The 21,230-nt window shown below is 40.4% G+C and overlaps 1 protein-coding gene across 3 annotated transcripts in view; it reads right to left on the bottom strand.

The window, feature by feature from the left end:
• Window positions 1-21,230, bottom strand: part of lrrcc1 (leucine rich repeat and coiled-coil centrosomal protein 1) — a 127,057-nt gene that overhangs the window by 27,712 nt on the left and 78,115 nt on the right. For all 3 annotated transcript variants that reach the window (XM_072256265.1, XM_072256274.1, XM_072256283.1), the window contains 2 exons: window positions 19,573-19,774; window positions 11,701-11,886 (listed from right to left, as the gene is read on the bottom strand). In XM_072256265.1, coding sequence (XP_072112366.1) covers window positions 11,701-11,886; window positions 19,573-19,774 — 388 coding nt within the window. The remainder of the gene's footprint in view (window positions 1-11,700; window positions 11,887-19,572; window positions 19,775-21,230) is intronic.

Raw genomic sequence — 21,230 nt, 5'->3', positions numbered from 1 at the left:
TGCTATAGGTGCACATGTTTGCCATGAATTAACTTTTACTTTTCTGAAACAATTTTTGTATAATATAAGCAGAACATACTGGAAATACTCAGTAGGTCAGCTACAAAGTTAACATGCTAATCTACAGCTGTACCCTAGTTTTTTTTCCCTATTTTTCCAGCATATTTTGTTTTTAGATTTCTAGCATCTGTAGATTAAAAAATATATTAATGTAAATATATTCATCAAATTTTTCGTACTTTTGAACTCTGCAATTAAATAGGGCCTGGTGAGATGGAACATGGAATCATGTACAGATCTTATCTCCCACCCAGGAAAGTATATACTTGCAATGGAAGTTTCACTAGATTGATTACTGGAATGGACTGATTATTCCATGAATGTAGATTAAGCTAAGTCTTTACCCTTGAGAGCTCAGAAGAATAAGAGATGATCTCATTAAACATTCCTTTCTGCACAGGGGAGTGAATCATTGGAATACCTTCTCTAAGAGTGGTGTGGAAGATCAGTGACTGAGCACAGCAAAATCAGTAAATTTTCAGACATTAATGAAACTGCACTACATGGAAATAGAAGATAAAAATGGCAGAGATCAAAGGTCATCAATTTTTCCAAATGGCAAATCAGATACTAGGAGATGAAAGACCTACTTCTATGCCTTTACATTTTCCAAATACATTGCAGTGATATAGGTCATAATCTTTTTTGCACTAAATTCTCAAATTGCTCTTTGAAACGTACAAATGACCCCTGTATTATGGCTGTTTGGCTAATTTGTTTCACAAATCACAACTCAGAAATTTAAGATACAGAATAAAATGATCTTGCGTGGAATTAAGAATGTAGATTAACATGGGCAGTTGATAAATTGGAAATATTTTTGCACTTTGATTTTACAGTACTTTGAATTGAGTCATACAGAAATATAGATGAACCTTGTAGGTACCATGGTAGCAAAGCAGTTAGTGCGACGCTATTAGCTCTGGGTGTTCTGGAGTCTGGAGTTCAATTCCGGCGCCATCTACAAGGAGTTTGTACATTCTCCTCTTGAAAAGCATGGGTTTCCTCCCACAATCCAACGATGTACCAGTCAGTAGGTTAATTTGTCATTGTAAATTGTCCTGTGATTAAGCTAAATAGGTGGGTTGCTGGGCAGTGTGGCTCGTTGGGTTTTTTTCCAAGCTATCTTTTTAAAAAAAAAATGAACACAAAATTTACTCTGGAGACACAAAAGACTGCAAATACTGGAAACTTACCTGCCTGTCTGCCACCTAACACCCCTTCTCAGCTCACTAATTGCTGCAGGATCTTTTCATGCTACCCCTCTTCTCACTGACCATCTTGCCTCTTGATTTCCAGTTCCTATGCAGGGTTTCAACCTGAAACGCTGACAATTCCTTTCTGTCCACAGCTGCTGCATAACCCCTTAGTTATTCCAGCAGAGCACAAAATTTACTTAATTCAACTTGCGTTTTCCAGGAATGCAATGATGGTCACTTCGCCTCCTCCACCCCCTACCACTTCATGTAACAAAAGGTTCGTGAATAGGCAAAGTGAATAGGAATAAGGAACCTTGGTTCTCAAGGGATATTGCAACTCTGATAAAGAAGAAGAGGGAGTTGTATGACATGTATAGGAAGCAGGGAGTAAATAAGGTGCTTGAGGAGTGCAAGAAGTGCAAGAAAATACTTAAGAAAGAAATCAGGAGGGCTAAAAGAAGACATGAGGTTGCCTTGGCAGTCAAAGTGAAGGATAATCCAAAGAGCTTTTACAGGTATATTCAGAGCAAAAGGATTGTAAGGGATAAAATTGGTCCTCTTGAAGATCAGAGTGGTCGGCTATGTGCGGAACCAAAGGAAATGGGGGAGATCTTAAATAGGTTTTTTGTGTCTGTATTTACTAAGGAAACCGGCATGAAGTCTATGGAATTAAGGGAAACAAGTAGTGAGATCATGGAAACTGTACAGATCGAAAAGGAGGAGGTCCTTGCTGTCTTGAGGAAAATTAAAGTGGATAAATCCCCGGGACCTGACAGGGTGTTCCCTTGGACGTTGAAGGAGATTAGTGTTGAAATTGCAGGGGCCCTGGCAGAAATATTTAAAATGTTGCTGTCTACAGGTGAGGTGCCGGAGGATTGGTGAGTGGCTCATGTTGTTCCGTTGTTTAAAAAAGGATCGAAAAGTAATCCCAGAAATTATAGGCCAGTAAGTTTAACGTCGGTAGTAGGTAAGTTATTGGAGGGAGTACTAAGAGACAGAATCTACAAGCATTTGGATAGACAGGGACTCATTAGGGAGAGTCAACATGGCTTTGTGCGTGGTAGGTCATGTTTGACCAATCTATTGGAGTTTTTCGAGGAGGTTACCAGGAAAGTGGATGAAGGGAAGGCAGTGGATATTGTCTACATGGACTTCAGTAAGGCCTTTGACAAGGTTCCGCATGGGAGGTTAGTTAGGAAAATTCAGTCGCTACGTATACATGGAGAGGTGGTAAATTGGATTAGACATTGGCTCAATGGAAGAAGCCAAAGAGTGGTAGTACAGAATTGCTTCTCTGAGTGGAGGCCTGTGACTAGTGGTGTGCCACAGGGATCAGTGCTGGGTCCATTGTTATTTGTCATCTATATCAATGATCCAGATGATAATGTGGTAAATTGGATCAGCAAATTTGCTGATGATACAAAGATTGGAGGTGTAGTAGACAGTGAGGAAGGTTTTCAGAGCCTGCGGAGGGACTTGGATCAGCTGGAAAAATGGGCTGAAAAATGGCAGATGGAGTTTAATACAGACAAGTGTGAGGTATTGCACGTTGGAAGGACAAACCAAGGTAGAACATACAGGGTTAATGGTAAGGCAGTGGAACAGAGGGATCTAGGAATACAGATACAAAATTTCCTAAAATAGCGTCACAGGTAGACAGGGTCGTAAAGAGAGCTTTTGGTACATTGGCCTTTACTAATCAAAGTATTGAGTATAAGAGCTGGAATGTTATGATGAGGTTGTATAAGGCATTGGTGAGGCTGAATCTGGAGTATTGTGTTCAGTTTTGGTTACCAAATTACAGGAAGGATATAAATAAGGTTGAAAGAGTGCAGAGAAGGTTTACAAGGATGTTGTTGGGACTTGAGAAACTCAGTTACAGAGAAAGGTTGAATAGGTTAGGACTTTATTCCCTGGAGCGTAGAAGAATGAGGGGAGATTTGATAGAGGTATATAAAATTATGATGGGTATAGATAGAGTGAATCCAAGCAGGCTTTTTCCACTTAGGCAAGGGGAGAAAAAAACCAGAGGACATGGGTTAAGGGTGAGGGGGGGAAAATTCTGAAGAGAACATTAGGGGGGGCTTCTTCACACAGAGAGTGGTGGGAGTATGGAATGAGCTGCCAGACGAGGAGGTAAATGTGGGTTCTTTTTTAACATTTAAGAATAAATTGGACAGATACATGGATGGGAGGTGTATGGAGGGATATGGTCCATGTGCAGGTCAGTGGGACCAGGCAGAAAATGGTTCGGCACAGCCAAGAAGGGCCAAAAGGCCTGTTTCTGTGCTGTAGTTTCTATGGTTTTCTATGGTTTGTATTTCTCTACGGCTCAATTCAAATTACTGTATTATTAAAGTGCAAAAATATTTCCAACTCATCAACTGCTCATGTTAAAATTTTAGATAACTGACTCAACCTTGCATTGAAGCAAATACACATGAAGCTATTTTTGTTCATTGTCATTGGATGATATGGTTTTTGATGTACAGTTAAGCATCCACCTGCAGTGTTATCATCAATGATTCCCTGTTCCTCCACAGGCAACATTGTTTAACAATCATCCCCAGTGTAATCACAATCTGTCAGTGAATTGACAACAATTTGAGGCAGTTATAAACAATTCTTATTCTGAAATCTTGCAATACTGTAATGCTTGGTTGTGTGAACTGGGAACTTTCAAATTATACATTAGGTCATAATTACTAGTGTACCAAAAATAACTGAAATTTATATAAACACAAGAGATTCTGCAGATGCTGGAAATCCACAGCAACAAACACAAAATGCTGGAGGAACTCAGTGGGTCAGGAAGAATCTATGGAAATGAATCAACAGTCAACATTTCGGCTCAGACCCTTCATTGTGACTGGAAAGGAAGGGGGAAGATGCCAGAATAATGTGGGGGGAAGGGAGGAAGGACAAGCTAGAAGGTGGTAGGTGAAGCCAGGTGGGTGGGTGAAAGAAGAAGTAAGAAACTGGGAGGTATTAGCTGGGAATGGAGGTAAGAATTATAATGGTTGGCTAGCAGAAAATTACACTTTTGGCTAATGGAATGGAGATACCCAACAAAGTAGTCCCCCAATTTAAATTGGGTCTCACCAATGTAGAGGAGGCCGCATCAGGATATTGGATACTGTGGATACCCTAACAGATTCGCAGGTGAAGTGTTGCCTCACCTGGAAGGACTGCTTGGAGCCCTGAATGAGGTGAAGGAGGAGGTGAATGGTAGGTGTAGTCACTTGCACAATTGTGGAGGGAACGATCCCTGTGAAAAGTGTAGAATGGGGGGGTGGGCGGTAGAGAGAAGTCAAGATGTGTTTGATGGCAGGGTCACGTTGAAGATGCCGGAAGTTGCAGAAAATGATGTGTTGGACACTGAGGCTCATAGGGTGGTTTATATATGTGAATTACAAGCCCCTCAGAATTCAGCTTCTACCTTAGTCACATATACATTATAATCTGTATTTCACACAATATTTATATGATAGTACAAGAATTTTTCAACTGCACCGACAGCTGTCTTACAACATTTTATGCTGAACGACTGAGATCCACTTGAACTGATGCCTGGAAACCACCAATAAGAGTCAGCTTTCCTCAAGATCAATACTGAACGACAAAACTTTGTTACTTACTACACAATCCAGACACCGGATATCTATTCTAAAATTGAAGAGATTGTGATTAATAAAACACATGCACAATATATAGTTTAATCCAGACTTAAGTTGATCAATTTTTAAAATGCATGTAATTCAAATACAACAGATTGAGAAAGTTTGAATGTTCCCAAATATGCTTTAGTAAAACAAAATTATAATATTCAGAATTTTAGTGGAAGACTGGAAGTATTTATAAATGTTTTATATACACAATTCAGTTTAGAATTTATTGAAAAAACAATACCAGTTAACAAGGTGAATCAGACAACAGAGAGAGATGTCTTAAACTTCTGGTTTAAGACGGCGCGTGAAGATGTGCGACAGCTTACTGGTAGAACGTAAGGCAAGAGATTTGGCTAAAATATTACTTATAGCATCTCTTCTGAAGCAAATTGTGGTGAATAGTCAGGGTCCTAGAGCGAGGCACTACCCAGTGCTTGGACAACTTAAACACCAGCACAGATAGACTGGAAGCCTGAGGGTCAGGAATGGAGGCAAGGGTTGGGCTGATTTTGCTCGCTCTCCCATGAACATTCATTTTCTCTCTGTGGCGCCAAGGCTGTGAACTGATGCTGCTGCTGTGCATTTTTACTCCGCTGGTGTGATGAACTGGGACCGAGATTTGGGGCTACACTGGCTGCTCTGGGGACTCAGTCTGGTTTGGAATGCTTCCTTCTCTGTGCAGTGGTTTTTGGTCATTTTTTTAAATTAATTTTTTTTAAATTTCTTGCTTTGTGGCTGCCTGTAAGCAGACAAAATCTCAAGGTGTATAACTTATACATTCTTTGACAATAAATGTGCTTTGAATCTTTATTAAAACTCAAACAAAGTCAGGAACCAATAGGTAGAGTATGGTGCGACTAATGTCCTGAGCAGAATATATTTCAATGCATGGAGTATTGTAGGAAAGGCAGGTGAGCTTAGGGGATGGATCAACATACAGAATTATGATATTCTAGCTATTAGATAGAGAGACAGATAGATGCTTCATTGATCCCAAAGGAAATTACAGTGCCACAGTAGCATTAAAAGTGCACAGATATATAAATATTAGAAGAGAAATAGAAAGAATAAAAAATAAGTTACTTCAAACAGTCTAACAGGAGGGAGTCATCACTTCCCCAGGTATAGGTTGACTCATTATAGAGCCTAATGACCGAAGGTAAGAATGACTTCATATAGCGCTATTTGGAGCGGCACAGTTATCTTAGTGAGATTTGTTTTCAGGAGGGGCAGGAATGGCAGCTCAATATTTTGCTTGAATTTCCAGCATCTGCAGATTTCCTCGTGTTTGCATTCAATATTCCGGGGTTCCATTGCTTTGGACGCAATAGAGCGGGAGGGATTAGAGGAGGAGGGGTGGCGTTACTAGCCAGGGAAAATGTCACTGCAGTACTCAGTCAGGACAGACAGGAGGACTCGTCCAGTGAGGTCTTACAGGTTGAACCAAGAAAGATATGACCAAGTTAATGGGGCTATATTACAGATTACCCAACAGTCTGAGGAATTTAGAGGAACAACTATGCAGAGAGATTGTAGACTGTTGCAAGAAACATAAGTTTGTTATTGTAGGTGATATTAATTTTCCATATATTGACTGGGACTCCTGTGCTGTAAAAGGACAAGAAGATGGGATACAGTTTGTCAAATGGATTCAAGAAAATTTCGTTAATTAGTATGTAGAAGTCCCAATTAGAGAGTGTGCGACATTTGATCTGCTATTAGGGAATGAGACAGAAGTTTGTGTAGGGGAACACTTTACACTTAGTAATCAAAATGCCATTAGTTTCAAAGTGAATATGCAAAAAGGTAGGTCTAATCTGCGGCATGGGACTCTAAATTGGAGAAAGGCTAATTTTGATGGTATCAGAAAGGATCTGGAAAGTGTGGATGGAACAGGCTGTTTTCTGGCAAAAGTGTACTTGGTTACGTGGAAGGCCTTCAAAAGTGAAATTTTGAGAGTGCAAAGCTTATATGCGCCCATCAGAATAAAAGGTAAAGATAACAGGTTTATAGAACTTTGGTTTTCAAGAGATACTGAGGTCCTGATTAAGAAAAAAAAAGGTGTATAGCAGGTCTAGGAAGGTAGGAACAAAAGAGGTGCATATGGAGTACAAGAAATGAAAGAGAACACGAAAGATATCAGGAGGGCTTAAAAGGCATGAGGTTGTCTTAGCAGACAAGGTGAAGGAGAATCCTGAAGGATTCTACAGAGATGTTAAGAGCAAAAGGTTTGCAAGGGACAGAATTAGTCATCTGGAATATCAGAATGGTAATCCATGCGTGGAGCCAAAAAAGATGGGGAAATCTGAAATGAACTATTTTCATCTGTATTCACTCAGGAGGCAGCCAGACTCTATGAGGCAAGGAAATGAGGCAAGGCGGCATCAACTTCATGGACCCTAAACAGATTACAGAGCTGTTTGCTCTCTCTCGAGGCAAATTAAGGTGGATAAATCCCCAGGGCCTGACAAGGTGTTTCTGTGTGAGGCAAATGCAGAAACTGCCGGGGCCCTAGCAGAGATATTAAATTCATCCTAATGACTGGAGGATATCCAATATTGCTCTGCTGTTTTAAGAAAGGCTCTAAAAATAAATCAGGAAATTATAGGCTGGTGAGCCTGACATCAGGTTATTGGAAGGTATTCTAAGGAACCAGATTTACAAGTATTTGGATAGACACGGACTGATTAAGGATAGTCAGCATGGCTTCATGCATGGTGGGTCATGTCTAATCAATCAGAGTTTTTCGAGGAAGTTACTAGAAAAGCTGATGAAGGAAAGGCAGTGGATTTTGTCCACATGGACTTTAGCAAGGCATTTGACAAGGTTCCACCTAGCAGGTTGGTCAGGAAAGTTCAGTCACTTGGGATTCAAGATGAGGTAGTACATTGGGTTAGACAGCGACTTTGGGAGAGAGGTCAGAGTGTGGTAGTAGAGAGTTGCCTCTCTGACTGGAGGTCTGTGACTAGTGGTGTGCTATGGGGACTGGTGTTGAATCTGTGTTGTTTTCATCCATATCAATGATCTAGATGATAATGTGGTTAACCGGATCAGCAGATTTGCAGATGACACCAAGATTGGGGGGTGCAGTGGATAGCAAAGGCAGCTAACATGGCTTACAGTGGAATCTAGACCAACTAGAAAAATGGGCTGAAAAAATGGCAGATGGAATTTAATGCAGACTATTATCAGGTGTTGCACTTTGGTAGGACCAACGAGAGAAAATTTGCTGCGTCTGGAGGACCTGAATGATAAGGAAAGGTTGAGTAGGTTAGGATTGTATTCCTTAGAATGTAGAAAATTGAGAGGGGATTTGATAAAGGTATACAAAATTATGAGGGGTACAGTTAGGGTAAATATAAGCAAGCTTTTTCCACTGTTGGGTTCTACTTCATCCAGAGGTCATGGGTTAGTGATGAAAGGTGAAATATTTAAGGGGAATATGGAAGAGACTTCTTCACTCAGAGGGTTGTGAGAGTGTGGAATAAGCTACCAGCACAAGTGGTGCATGTGAGCTCAATTTCAATGTTTAAGTGAAGTTTGGATAAGTACATGGATGGTAGAGGTACAGAGGGCTGTGGTCCCAGTCAAGGCTGGATTTAGTGGGGCTGGAGCTCCTGGGCTGGAGGCCCTGGTGGGCCCCTGCCGATACCGTAAAATACTGCTGTATCAAGCAAAAAAAGGCAAGAACAAGAGCAAAGGTTGTACTGGTCTAAATATCAAAGCTGTGGACCAAGACATTGGTTTAGTACCATACGTAGGCTATAAACTTACAGGCCTTAAGAGGGAGGACAGAAAGTAATGCAGATTCTTAGTTTGAAGGACAGTATCTAAAGCATTCAAAAATAGACCTAGGCTTAGTTGGCTTAGTAAAGTTATGAGGGAGACGAAGTATGATGTACCCAACCAATCTTAAATCTTCATTTAGCTATTGCTGCACATACCATAGGCCTTATTTCTCAAACAATGCCAAAGCATTTTTATCTGGTATTTTTCTCAACCGTGTGTTCTGAGAAAGCAAAATGGAAATGAGAGACAAAAAGGCCAAGTGAGATGGCATTATGGCAAACTAGGAAACTTGACAATACTCCAACAATCTTTTTGAAAAATGAGATCTAGCACATAATAACCTATTGCTGAGCTGTGTGGCTTGCAGAGTAAAGACCACTTGTTACTTACTAGGTTTGTAAACAGTCAACTATTAGCCTATTGTCACAAAAACAGGAACAGTACTGACACATAAGCCTAGATATTTACAAAGTCAGATGCTTGTTTTTCAAAATTAAAACCTACTTCTTCTGGATTTCTTTGCAGCAAAGTCCTTGATCAGATCACTAAAATCCAGTTTCCGAACAAGATCACTTTCAAGTGACATCAGAGTCAGATGATTTGGCCTGTCCTGTCCTATTGTGGATCTGAGCCTATTCTTCACTGGCTTGAGCTCGGAGAAAGATCGCCCACCACTTGCATTTGTGACAGAGAGAGTCAGGTAAAGCCTCAAAGCAATGCTTACAATTTGGAAGATGACCTGCAAGTTTTTTTTCTCTGAGGAAGCATAAAAGCTCTGTTGCAGATGAAATATCTTTGCCACTTACAAATTCCCTGAAATGGACAATCTCCTCCACATAGTCTAACTCCAGGTCAGCTGAATATCTGCTTTGGAGATCAGATGCTCTCTTGTGCAGATCTTGTACAGAGAGAGAAGGGATACTGTTTCAGATGCCAAGTGTGTTGTTAAGGTCATTATATGATGCAAATCTGCAATCAATTTCTGCAAGTAATTTATCCATCACGACCAAAAAAAACAGTAGCTAAGAATTTTTCTCTGGCTGACAAGCCAACATTAGCTGTTGTGGATTCACCCAGAACGGCTTTACGTTTTCCTTTTCGTTGGGTGTCTTCTTTGTACACTTGTGAGACTGTTGGAGACATAGTTTTAGCTTGGGTCTCAAAAGTACCAAATTGATCACGCAGGCTTGCTATGTATCCCCGTAGTGATCTCACCAAATCCATAGCATTACACAGGTCTAGATCTACAGATTGCAATGCAACACTTGCTCTTTCAAAGCGCTGAAGACTGCAATGCCACAATTTGCTCAGAAAAGCTATCTCAAGCTTGTCTATTTTTTTTGTTTAGTGACCTTGCTTCATTTCTAGTTGCCACATTCTGATTAATGTCATCTGCAATGTTCTTTAACGGATCTTGAATATTGGCATAATTTCCGCACAATGCCTGTGTGGCTTCTGCGTATGCAGCCCATCTAGTACTAGAGAGAGACTTCAGAGTTTCAATGCGCTTGTTCACATTAGGTTGAAGTCCTGCAGTCACCACCTTCCACCTAGAAGTTGACTTGGAGCAGAAGTTGAACATATTCTGCAGGAAGCTGAAAAAAATCAGCAATTTCAACACAACAGTTGACACTGTTGATTCCAACGAGACTCAGAGTGTGCGCTGCACATGGAACCCACTCAGTAAGTGGATTGATTTCCTTGATGCGGGAGTGTAAGCCTTTGTATGCACCAGACATATTTGCAGCATTGTCATAGCACTGCCCCCTGCAGTTGCTTATGTCAATCTTCATCGCTCCTGAAACTTTGAGCACAGACTCACATAAAGCCTCCCCCGTGTGGCTCTCAATGGGTAGAAATCGTAAGAATCGTTCCTGAATGTTTCGATCAGTTGACACATAATGTAAAATGAATGTGAGCTGATCTACGTGTGCAACATCTGTGCATGAATCGATACTAATAGAAAAGTATTTGGCCATTTCGACTTCACTGATGATCTCTGACAGAAGTCAATCGGTCATGAGCTCAATAAACTCCTCACATGTTTTATGTGAAAGATGTGAAGGGGTGCCCGATCCTGCATTTCCAAATTTCTGTATGTGCGCCTTCAAAAACGGGTCAAACTCACTTATTACCTCTAGAGTGCCCATGTAGTTGCCGTTATCAGGCCTGCCATGTATGGCACTGGAGCCTTGGATAGCCAGTCCCCTCTCGACCAAAAACTTCACAACCGCCACCACTCTTCTCAATACGTCGGTCCAGTAGACACACACTGACTCGAACTGTTTTTGCAGTTCTGTATCTATTCTTCCGCTGTCAGACACTAGTGTAACGTAGGTCAGTATCGTTTTCCTGTGGTGTTCGCTATTTTCATGCTCTCTAGTCACTAAAGCCAGTTAGCTACTGACTGTGGCAAGGACGGTGGTCCTGTGCTAACGCTAGTGCTAGCGCTAGCTGCTGAACAGTCTCCACTTGTCCACCGGTCTCAGACTGTGACAAGAGCGATGGTACTGCTGCATCATCGAGAACAGGTCTAAAAAATTCTGTCAATTTCAATGTCTTTTTTTAATGCTTCTTTCTCACGGTCCTCTTTTTCTTGTTTCTTTTCTGTGCTCCACTCTCGTATTTTTTTTTGTCTGCCATGATGATAGCTACCTATTTTGGGCCCCTCTGCAGCTCTGGCCCCTGGGCTGCAGCCCTGCTTAAAGTCTGGCCCCGGTCCCAGTGCAGGTCAATTTAGGTAGGCAATTTAAATGTTTACATGACTAGATGGTCTGAAGGACCTGTTTCTATGCTATTTCAAGAGCAATTAACCTGTTCTGCAATATATTACAGAGGGTACATGAACAAAATTATTAAATGCATCTTCTTTCATCATAAAAAAATGGAAGGGTGAGTACAAGATACTACCAATGCAAACGCATCTCAATTCCATTATTTTCAATATCTGATGAATATCTCAAACTATTCAGAGTCTACTTTACCTTGAGTTCCAAAATTGTTTCATGTTTGGATTTTGCCAACTCTGCTATCTTTACTTTCTGCTCTTTCACCATTGTGGTCAATTCCTGAACCAATGTCCCCAATTGTTTTTCCTTCTGCTGTGATTGAGCAAGTGCCTGGTTATTGTTTGCTAGCTCTGTAGTCACATGATCAAATCCACTTTTTACCTGTATTTAAGAAAACATTATACAGATAAAGGTATTGTTAATTCCTCTTGCAGGTACCTCAAAATTTTTGTTCAAAATAATTTACCCTTGAAGTCAAGGCAGAAATACTAACTATTTTGCATTGCATACCATCATATTTTTCCAAGCAACTTGAAGCTCCAAGAACAGAATGTAGCCTGAATATTGAGATTTAAACTTCTATTGGTTGATATTAGCTGATATATTTTGGTACACTATTACAATTATTATATAACAGCTTCTTATAATATAGATTCTTTTGATTAAAATTAATTTTTTTTTACATATTACCACAAAGTTCCTCAGTGTCAATTTGCAAAGATCTACTCTAAGTAAACAGAGAGAATTAGGTTCAGTTGTATTAGTAGTTAGAAATATTTGATCCTAATTTAAAAATATGAATTACTATCCCTTTAGCCAGCACTGAATTTAATCTTGAGCAACAAAAAGGCATATGATATGCAAAAGATATGTGAAATTTTTTTAAGGGGCTTTACCATGTAGATGCTGAGAACATGACTCCAATTGTAGAGTAAACAAGTATTCGGCATTTAGAGAATTTTTTATTTCAGAAGATCTCTAACACAGACAATTGCAGAGGACAAATCAGAGAATGTATTCAAAGCTGAGGTAAAGATTTTTAAAATATAGGAAGTCAGAGATTACAGGAAACTGGCAGCAGAGTGGAGTTCAGGTGTAGATGAGGTCAGCTTTCCTCAATGAATGGCAGACAGCAGGCCTGAGGCACCACATAGCCAATGCCTGCTCCACCTACTAGTGTTTTTATTTTAAAAAACTCAAAGTAAACAATAGAATACAGTTCCAAATTACTAAAAGTAAAAGTTAAGAGTAATATCAGAAAGTTATCCATACAGAGGGATAAACACATGGTATGGTATTAAGACAAAACCCACAATAATTTAACAAAGAACAATTAAATCTTGGATGAGGGGACTGCAGGAAAATGGATGTCAAAGCTTCCCTCATTCATGATCCTGTAATATAAAAGCATTCATGCATTTTAAAATCAGAATGTTTTGAATACTGAATTTACTTTGCTTAAATATTCAAGATATTCACTTTCTGGAAGCATAGCAGCTTTGTTAACAAATAGGTCGTATACATTTTGAAAAAACTTTTAATTAGAAAAATACAACTCAAGCATGGAAAAATCAAGATGGTGAGTGTTAAGAATTTAATCTAATACACAAGGTAATTCTTTTCTCAGCCAAAACTTTAATTAGCTCAGAAGTTCCAAAGAGTGTCATATGCTTTTCCTTCTCCTTTAACTTCCATATGGGCTTCTGTTTGAATTATTTATCCACTACATTTTAATAGAGGTTATTATTAACTTTGCTTCTGTCTTATATCTAATATCTGCACAAAATAACCCCCAACTTTTCCCTCTGACTTTAAAATTCTCTCCTTAATTTACTAAATCCTCAAAAACAAAAATAACTATAAATAAACCCTTCTCAGGTTTCAAAATGGGTACAGGTATCGATTATAACTGATGGTTTGACAACAAACTGCTATCTTCTTCAGGGATGATGCCTGGGCATGATTGAACTTGACGGCATATGGCTTTTGGGATACAGTACCTGGTAAAGGAAGCTATTGAAGAACTAAAAGAAAAGAATTTTAACAAAAGCTAAGGTTTCACTCTAAGTAAGATCTGGAATTAATTGTAAATAAGGTGGGAGAGAGGAAACCTGATTGAATTAGGACTAACAAACCAGGAGGGACGAAAGACAGGGGTACAAATACCACTGGAGTAGACATGCCCAGGCATCATCCCTGAAGAAGATGGTAGAGTTTGTCATTGAAACGTCAGTTATAATTGATACCTGTACCCGGCTTGAAGCACGAGAAGAGTTTATTCATCATATACACCAGGAAAGCACTAGATCCTTTTTCAGAAATAACTGTTCTTAATGAATCATTTCACAAAATTTTGGGTGGCTGAACTTCCACTGTCCCAGCATTACTGATCTTTTGTGCTGGACCATACCATTTCTTCCAGTGTGTTCCAGAGAACAGTTTCAATAGGACAATCAGAACACGGTACAGCTTTAGTGGTAGATTTTCTACACATCTGGTCAGCTCACTTGAAAGGCTGACTGATCATCAATGCGGTCACTGCAATTGAATATTCTGGAATGTCTTTAATATTTCAAAAGCATGAAGACCTTTTAAAAATACAAATTCTAAAATGAAACATTCATAAGCACAAAACATTTAAAGGAAATTAATTAAATGAAATCGCACTTTCAGCAGCTGATTTCTCCCATTTGTTATGATGGGCATGGAGCTATGCAGCAGCAGTTTCATCTGAACTAGGAAACTGATACTGTGCTGTTGGACTCCATGTAGAATCCAAGAGTGCAGCACAGGTGCCCCGCAGCAAGTACTCCACTGAGTGTAAGATTATGCTGCAGCATCCCCTCTGGAATAGCTCGATACGAACTTATCCACTGGTTGATTCATATGGATATCATATGGAGCATTGATTGACTCCAGCAATTTTGAACATCTCACTGGTTTTTGCTTTAATCTTTTATAGAAGCCAGGTGTGCTCAAATTGGCTGCTGCTTTCTGCATTACAAGTAAGTAAACTTTATTTGTAAAGGACCTTGAAAAAGCCTACAAAAATTTAAATAGTGTTTTGATAACTTGGTCCTTCCCTCCTTTAACTAGTTTTAATGCTTCTGTACTTTAATACTTGTTTATACTCTAATTTTTGACAATTCTCATGAGAGGTCATGAAGTTCAAATATTGCTTTTCTCTCTATGTGTTTTACCTGAAAAGAGTACTAACAGGAGGATATGAGAATTTTCTGCTTTCATACCAAAAAATGCATAAAGTTCTGCATCATTTGTTCATTTTGCTAATATCTAGATTTAAAAAATATTTTTATAGGCAATGAGAACTTTCTCACTGCCTCTGGTCCTAAGGCTCTTCTCCCACCAGTACTCCCCTGGTCTCTCAGGCTCCGCTCTACTTTTTGTTCCCCCTTCATTCCTGTGAGATCCCATTTTCCTCCCACCCCACTTTCCCCGAACACTCCAATCCTCCCCTCTCCTCTAACCTCCACTTACCCTAGTTCAAATCCCTACTGTGTTTTCACCGCCCCCTTCTGGCCTTCCCCTCTTGAAGCAGAATGTTTTCTACGCAGCAAGGGTCTTGGCTTTACCCACCCGCACAAGCTTACTTCTTTGATTTCCCCACTCCGCACCGATGATGCCTTCTCCCATCTTCAACCTTTCTCTTTTATTTGGACACTCTACTCTGGTCTGCAGTCCATTCCAGATATTTTCATCTCTAACTGCAGATGAGACATCAACTGTCTTGACTTCAGTAGTCCCGTCCAATTTGAATCCCGTGCCCTCTGAACGCACTGCCTTCTGCTCTCTCCGCAGCAATCTGACCTCTACCTTGCTGAAGCCAGGTGGCAACTCTCCGACACCTCCTTTTACCTTGAAAAGGGCTCAATAAGCTGCATCAGACTACTGTCTCCTGCACCACCACCAACCTCATTCACTCTGGAGGTCTCTCATTCACTGCCACTAAACTCAGTTCCACTACCCCGCACTGCTCATTTCCAACTCCTACCTGAGATACACAAACATGACTGGCTGGGTAGTCCCACTATCTCTGCCTGCTCCTGCTCCACTGTTTGCACACCTCGACTCCATTTTGTTTTCCTTCCAACTCCACCTACATCATGACACTTCACATGTTCTCGATCACTAAGTTCCCTAACACCAGTGGTCTCATTTTTATGATAGGTGTCCAATTCCTGTACACTTCCATCAGGAATGCTATACCTACGCTGTGTGGGGGAAATTGTCTTCACCCTCAACAATTTGTACAAGGCCTATCAGCAGCGTCAACAGAGCTTTACCAGGAGGGATTTCTCGCAGGGCGGCGATGGTTATTTAAAAAGGGAGCTCCAAGAGTATTTTTCCATTGTACGTGGCCTATCAGCAGCTATAACCGGAGCACCAGTCGTGAGTTGGATAGCAGGGAAGGTTCAGGCATAAAAGGGAGACACTGCCTAGCAGAGCGGTCATCAAAGGAGTGATCTGAGGCAGAATGGTAGGGCTTTGGCTCATTTGGGTGAGTGGACTTCGTTTTCTTTCTGTCTTTTTTTTTTTAAAAGAGGAATAAAGTGCATGTCTGTAGGGTTAGTACTTTGCTCTGGGTGTCAGATGTGGGAATCCTGGGAATCTTCCAGTCTTCCAGTTTCCCAGATGGCCACATCTGTGCCAGGTACACCGAGATGCAGCTCCTGAGAGACCGTGTTAGGGATGTGGAGCTACGGCTCGATGACCTACAGCTTATTAGGGAGAATGAGCAGGAGATAGAGAGGAGCTACAAGGAATTCGTCACCCTGAGGCTGCAGGAGTTAGATAAGTGGGTGTCTGTCAGGGAAGGGATGGGAAGAGCTCAGACAGTAGAGAGCACCCCTGTGGCCATCCCCCTCAGTAATCGTTATCTCGATTTGGATACTGTTGAGTGGGGGAAGAGGGTTGACCTGGCAGAGGATGACCACAGCGATCGGGTCTCTGGCACTGAGCCTGGTTCCATGGTGCAGAAGGGAGAGAAGAAGATGAGGAATGCGGTAATCACAGGGGATTCCATAGTGAGAGGAACAGATAGGAGGTTCTGTCAGTCTAATAGAGATACCTGCATGGTGTGTTGCCTCCCAGGTGCTAGGGTATGGGTTGTCTCGGAGTATTCTGAAGGGAGAGGGTGAACAGCCAGAAGTCTTTGTACACGTTGGTACCAATGACATAGGTAGAAAAAGGGAGGAGGTCCTGTAGAGAGCATTCAGGGAGTTGCGTAGGAAGCTGAAAAGCAGGACCTCCAGAGTAGTAATCTCGGGACTGCTGCCTTGGCAACGTGCTAACGAGTGCAAGAATATCATGATCAGACATATTAATGCATGGCTGAGAGACTGGTGTAGGGGGCAGGGCTTTGGTTCCTGGGTCATTGGGGCATCTTCTGGGGGAGGTATGACCTGTACAAAAAGGATGGGTTACACCTGAACCCAGAGGGGTCCAATATCTAGCAGGCAGGTTTAATAGAGCTGTCAGGGAGGGTTTAAATTAATTTGGCAGGGGGATGGGAACCAGACTGATAGGGCTGAGGAAGAAGAAAACAGAAATAAATCAAAGACAGCATGCAACAGAGATGACAGGAAGGACAGACAGGAGATGAGGCATAATCACAGCCAGTGGGATAAGTTACAGGGCAATAGAGGTGTGGTGCAGTTAAAACAGAGAGCAACAAATACTGGATTGAAAGTGTTGTATTTGAATGTACGCTGCATAAGAAATAAAAGGGACGATTTTGAAATTCAGCTACAGATTGGCAAGTATGACGCTGTGTCCATCTCTGAAACTTAGCTAAAGGATGGCTGCCATTGGGAGCTGAACGTCCAAGGATATATGGTGTATCAGAATGACAGGTTAGTAGGCAGATGGGGTGGTGTGGCTCTGTGTATAAGAAATAATATTAAATCATTAGAAAGGGATGACATAGGATTGGAAGGTGTAGAATCTCCATGGGTTGAGTTAAGAAATGGCATGGGTAAAAGGACCCTAATGGTAGTTGTATACAGGCCTCCAACAGCAGCCAGGATGTGGATTACAAATTACAGCAGGAGATAGAAAAGGCGTGTCAGAAGGGCAATGTCATGATGATCATTGGAGATTTTAAGATGGAAGTGGATTCAGAAAACCAGGCCAGTACTGAACCTCAAGAGAGAGAATTTGTAGAATGTCTAAGGGATGTGAGCCCACTAGGGGATTAGCTGTGCTGAACTGGGTGCTGTGCAATGATCCGGAGGTGATAAGGGAGCTTAAGGTTAAGGAACACTTAGGGAACAGTGATCACAATATGATCGAGTTCACTTTGAAATTTGAGAAGGAAAAACTAAACTCCAATGTGTCGGTATTTCAGTGGAATAAAGGCTGACAAGTGAAGTCAGAGCCAAAGTAAAAGCAAAAGAGAGGGCATACAAGGAAGCCAAAACTAGTGGGAAGATAGAGGATTAGCAAGCTTTTAAAAACTTGCAGGAGGAAACTAAGAAGGTCATTAGGAAGGAAAAGATGAATTATGAAACGAATCGATTGTTAGGGATGAGATTACAGAATACCTGGAGGCACATGACAAGATAGGCCAAAGCCAGCATGGTGTCCTGAAAGGAAAATCCTGCCTGACTAACCTACTGCAATTTTTTGAGGAAATTACAAGCAGGGTAGACAAAGGAGATGCAGCAGATGTGGTGTACTTGGATTTTCAGAAGGCCTTTGACAAGGTGCTGCACATGAGGCTGCTTAGCAAGATAAGAGCCCATGGAATTACAGGGGAGTTACTAGCATGGGTGGAACACTAGCTGATCGGCAGAAAACAGAGAGTGGGAATAAAGCTATCCTATTCTGGCTGGTGTAAACACGAAGAATTCTGCAGATGCTGAAAATTCAAGCAACATACATCAAAGTTGCTGGTGAGCGCAGCAGGCCAGGCAGTATCTCTAGGAAGGGGTACAGTCGATGTTTCGGGCTGAGACCCTTCATCAGGACGACGTGAGAACGAAGGGTCTCGGCCCGAAACGTCGACTGTACCTCTTCCTAGAGATGCTGCCTGGCCTGCTGTGTTCACCAGCAACTTTGATGTGTGTTGCTATTCTGGCTAGCTGCCGGTTACCAGTGGACCAGTTCTGCAGGGGTCAGTGTTGGGACCGCTGCTTTTTACAATGTATGTCAATGATTTGGACTATAGGATTAATTTGTGGCTAAATTTGCCGATGATACAAAGATAGGTGGAGAAGCGGGTAGTGTTGAGGAAATAGAGAGCCTGCAAAGAGATTTAGATAGTTTAGGGGAATGGGCAAAGAAGTGGCAAATGAAATACAATGCTCCCCTTGCCCCACCACCTTATTATGGCTTCTTTCCCCTTCCCTTCCAGTCCTGACGAAGGGTCTTGGCCTAAAACACTGATTGTTTATTCCTCTGCATAGATGTTGCCTGATCTGCTGAGTTTCTCTGGCATTTCGTGTGTGTTGCTCTGGATTTCTAGCATCTGTAGAATCTCTTGTATTTCTGTTTTTAAGTAGTTGCTTTGTTTTCTCAAATTTATTAATATTTGAAACCTTTAATCTATTGTCTAACGATTTTAATGTTTACTAAAATGCACCTGTATATAGGTGCTAAATCAGTTTTTGATTATTTAAAGGGAAATTGAATTTATGTGTTCAGCAGTTATAAAGAGGCAAGTCATCCAATCAATGTCATAGCTATTAATCCTTACCTCTATACAGTATTTAGATTTGTTGGCTGAAATGAGCTCTAACAACACATTATGTTACTGTAAACTGCCCTCAGTATATGGATGACTGAAGGAATCAGGAGGAGGAGTGGAAGGAAGTTAATGACAACTTGAGAAGACTAAGAGTAGGATACTGCTAATGAGTGCTTGATGTTTGGCATAAGCTTGATGGATCAAAGGACTGCTTTCCATGCTGTGATCTCTCTACAACTCTCTGTGTTTTAACAATCTTTAAACGTGATGCTGTTGGGTGTCAAAGTGATTTAAGTTGAACAAATTCTTATAAGCTCAAGATAAGTTCATGTAAAAATATAATCATGCTCGTTAATTACCTCTTTAAATCGATTTGCTTCAATAGCTAGAGCCATCCGAAATTCATCCTCTAAAGTATTATATTGTTGCTTAGATAGATCAATTTTTTCTTGATATCCTTTCAATTCCTGAGCATGTCTTTCTTCTACTTTTGCTACTTCTCGAGACACAGCATCTTGAAATTCTGGCCCATTTAAAGTAACTCTGGATTTTACTTCTTTTCTGTGGAATAAAAGCATTGTCATTTTACAATACTAATAAAAACAGTATATTTTGAAACTACAAACAAGAGAAAATCTGCAGATGCTGGAAATGAAGGGTCTTGGCCCAAAACATTGACTGTAGATGCTACCTGGCCTGCTAGTTCCTTCAGCATTTTGTGTATGTTAATTTGCTAATCTACAATAAAACAAAACATGCTTACTTAAAATAAGATTGCAAGACAACTTAGGAGCAAGAAATGAATTTTATGGCCTAAGATCATCTTCAGAAAGGACAGGAACAATGTTTCATGACATAAGCAAAGAAAAGAACATCAATTGTAACTGATTTTTGTGTTGCTTCCCATGTTATGGGTCCACAGAGAAAACAATTATATCCTCTATGGAAGCTGCAAAGTTATTACACACAAAGCTTGTTTGTTTTTTTTTAAACTAATTGCATTTGAAGAAGCCAGAGATATTCGCAAGAGTAGCGGAAAATCCAGGGAAATAATTGTAGGATATGGATGTGGTCAAGTGAGAAAGTTGGAAGTCAGAACCACAACAATTGGCTAACTATTGTAACTTCTCAAACTTACTATCTTTCTTTATTCATATTTCTTTGCCTTTTCATTTTGCATCCTCCATTATACCAGCTTAAGGAGATCCCAATAAGGCTTGCTAAAGACAAAACGCCCCTAGGATGATGAACAGGAAGAAGGGTTCATGGTGCCAGCTGTTACCATCTGTCTCAATATTGTTTGTTCCTGCTGTGTTAAGAGTATAGTGCTATAGTCAGAGAGTATTTAGTTAATATAAGAATCATTGATATAACATAACTGCATAGTTGACGTGTTCTAGTCAGGCACGGATACCTAGTAAAAGTAATCATTCTTATCAATATAATAAGGTCTCCAACACTTTAAAATCTAACACTGTTCAAACTGCCTTTGTTTTCTCTACATTACATTGTTTCTTCCTAATTAAACACATTTGGAGTGTACATTATTTGATGCTATCCTGAGAAGGACATGAAATATGCTTTTAACTAGGACTCTTTCCTTTCAAGATTGATAGTGCTTAGCAATGCATCAGTTTGTTTATGGAGGTCACATTTTCACTTTGTTTTTTCAGTCATTATGTAGCTGTTTCTATTACCATTCGGGATATTGGTACCAAGCAGCGTCCAGACTAATACGTTGAAAAGTTCAAATATTACTTAATGAATGGTAATGATCTTACTGAAGTTAAGCTAGTGGTAGTAATTGTCCATTTATTTGTTAGATAGTAAGGTAAGCTTCAACAATTCCTTGAAGGTTTAGATAATTGGTTACAAGTTATGAATATCAAACAAGAAGCATATATTAAATCCTTCTAATCATAAAAATGTAAGAATTAAAAGTATTTAATTACTTTATGAATCAAAGTTGGAAAGAATCTGAATCAAAATCAGATATAATTAAAAACATACAGCAGGG

This window comes from Mobula birostris, chromosome 1, assembly GCF_030028105.1.
Source record: "Mobula birostris isolate sMobBir1 chromosome 1, sMobBir1.hap1, whole genome shotgun sequence".
Classification (NCBI taxonomy): Eukaryota; Metazoa; Chordata; class Chondrichthyes; order Myliobatiformes; family Myliobatidae; genus Mobula; species Mobula birostris.
This window is presented reverse-complemented; position numbering and strand designations above follow the sequence as displayed.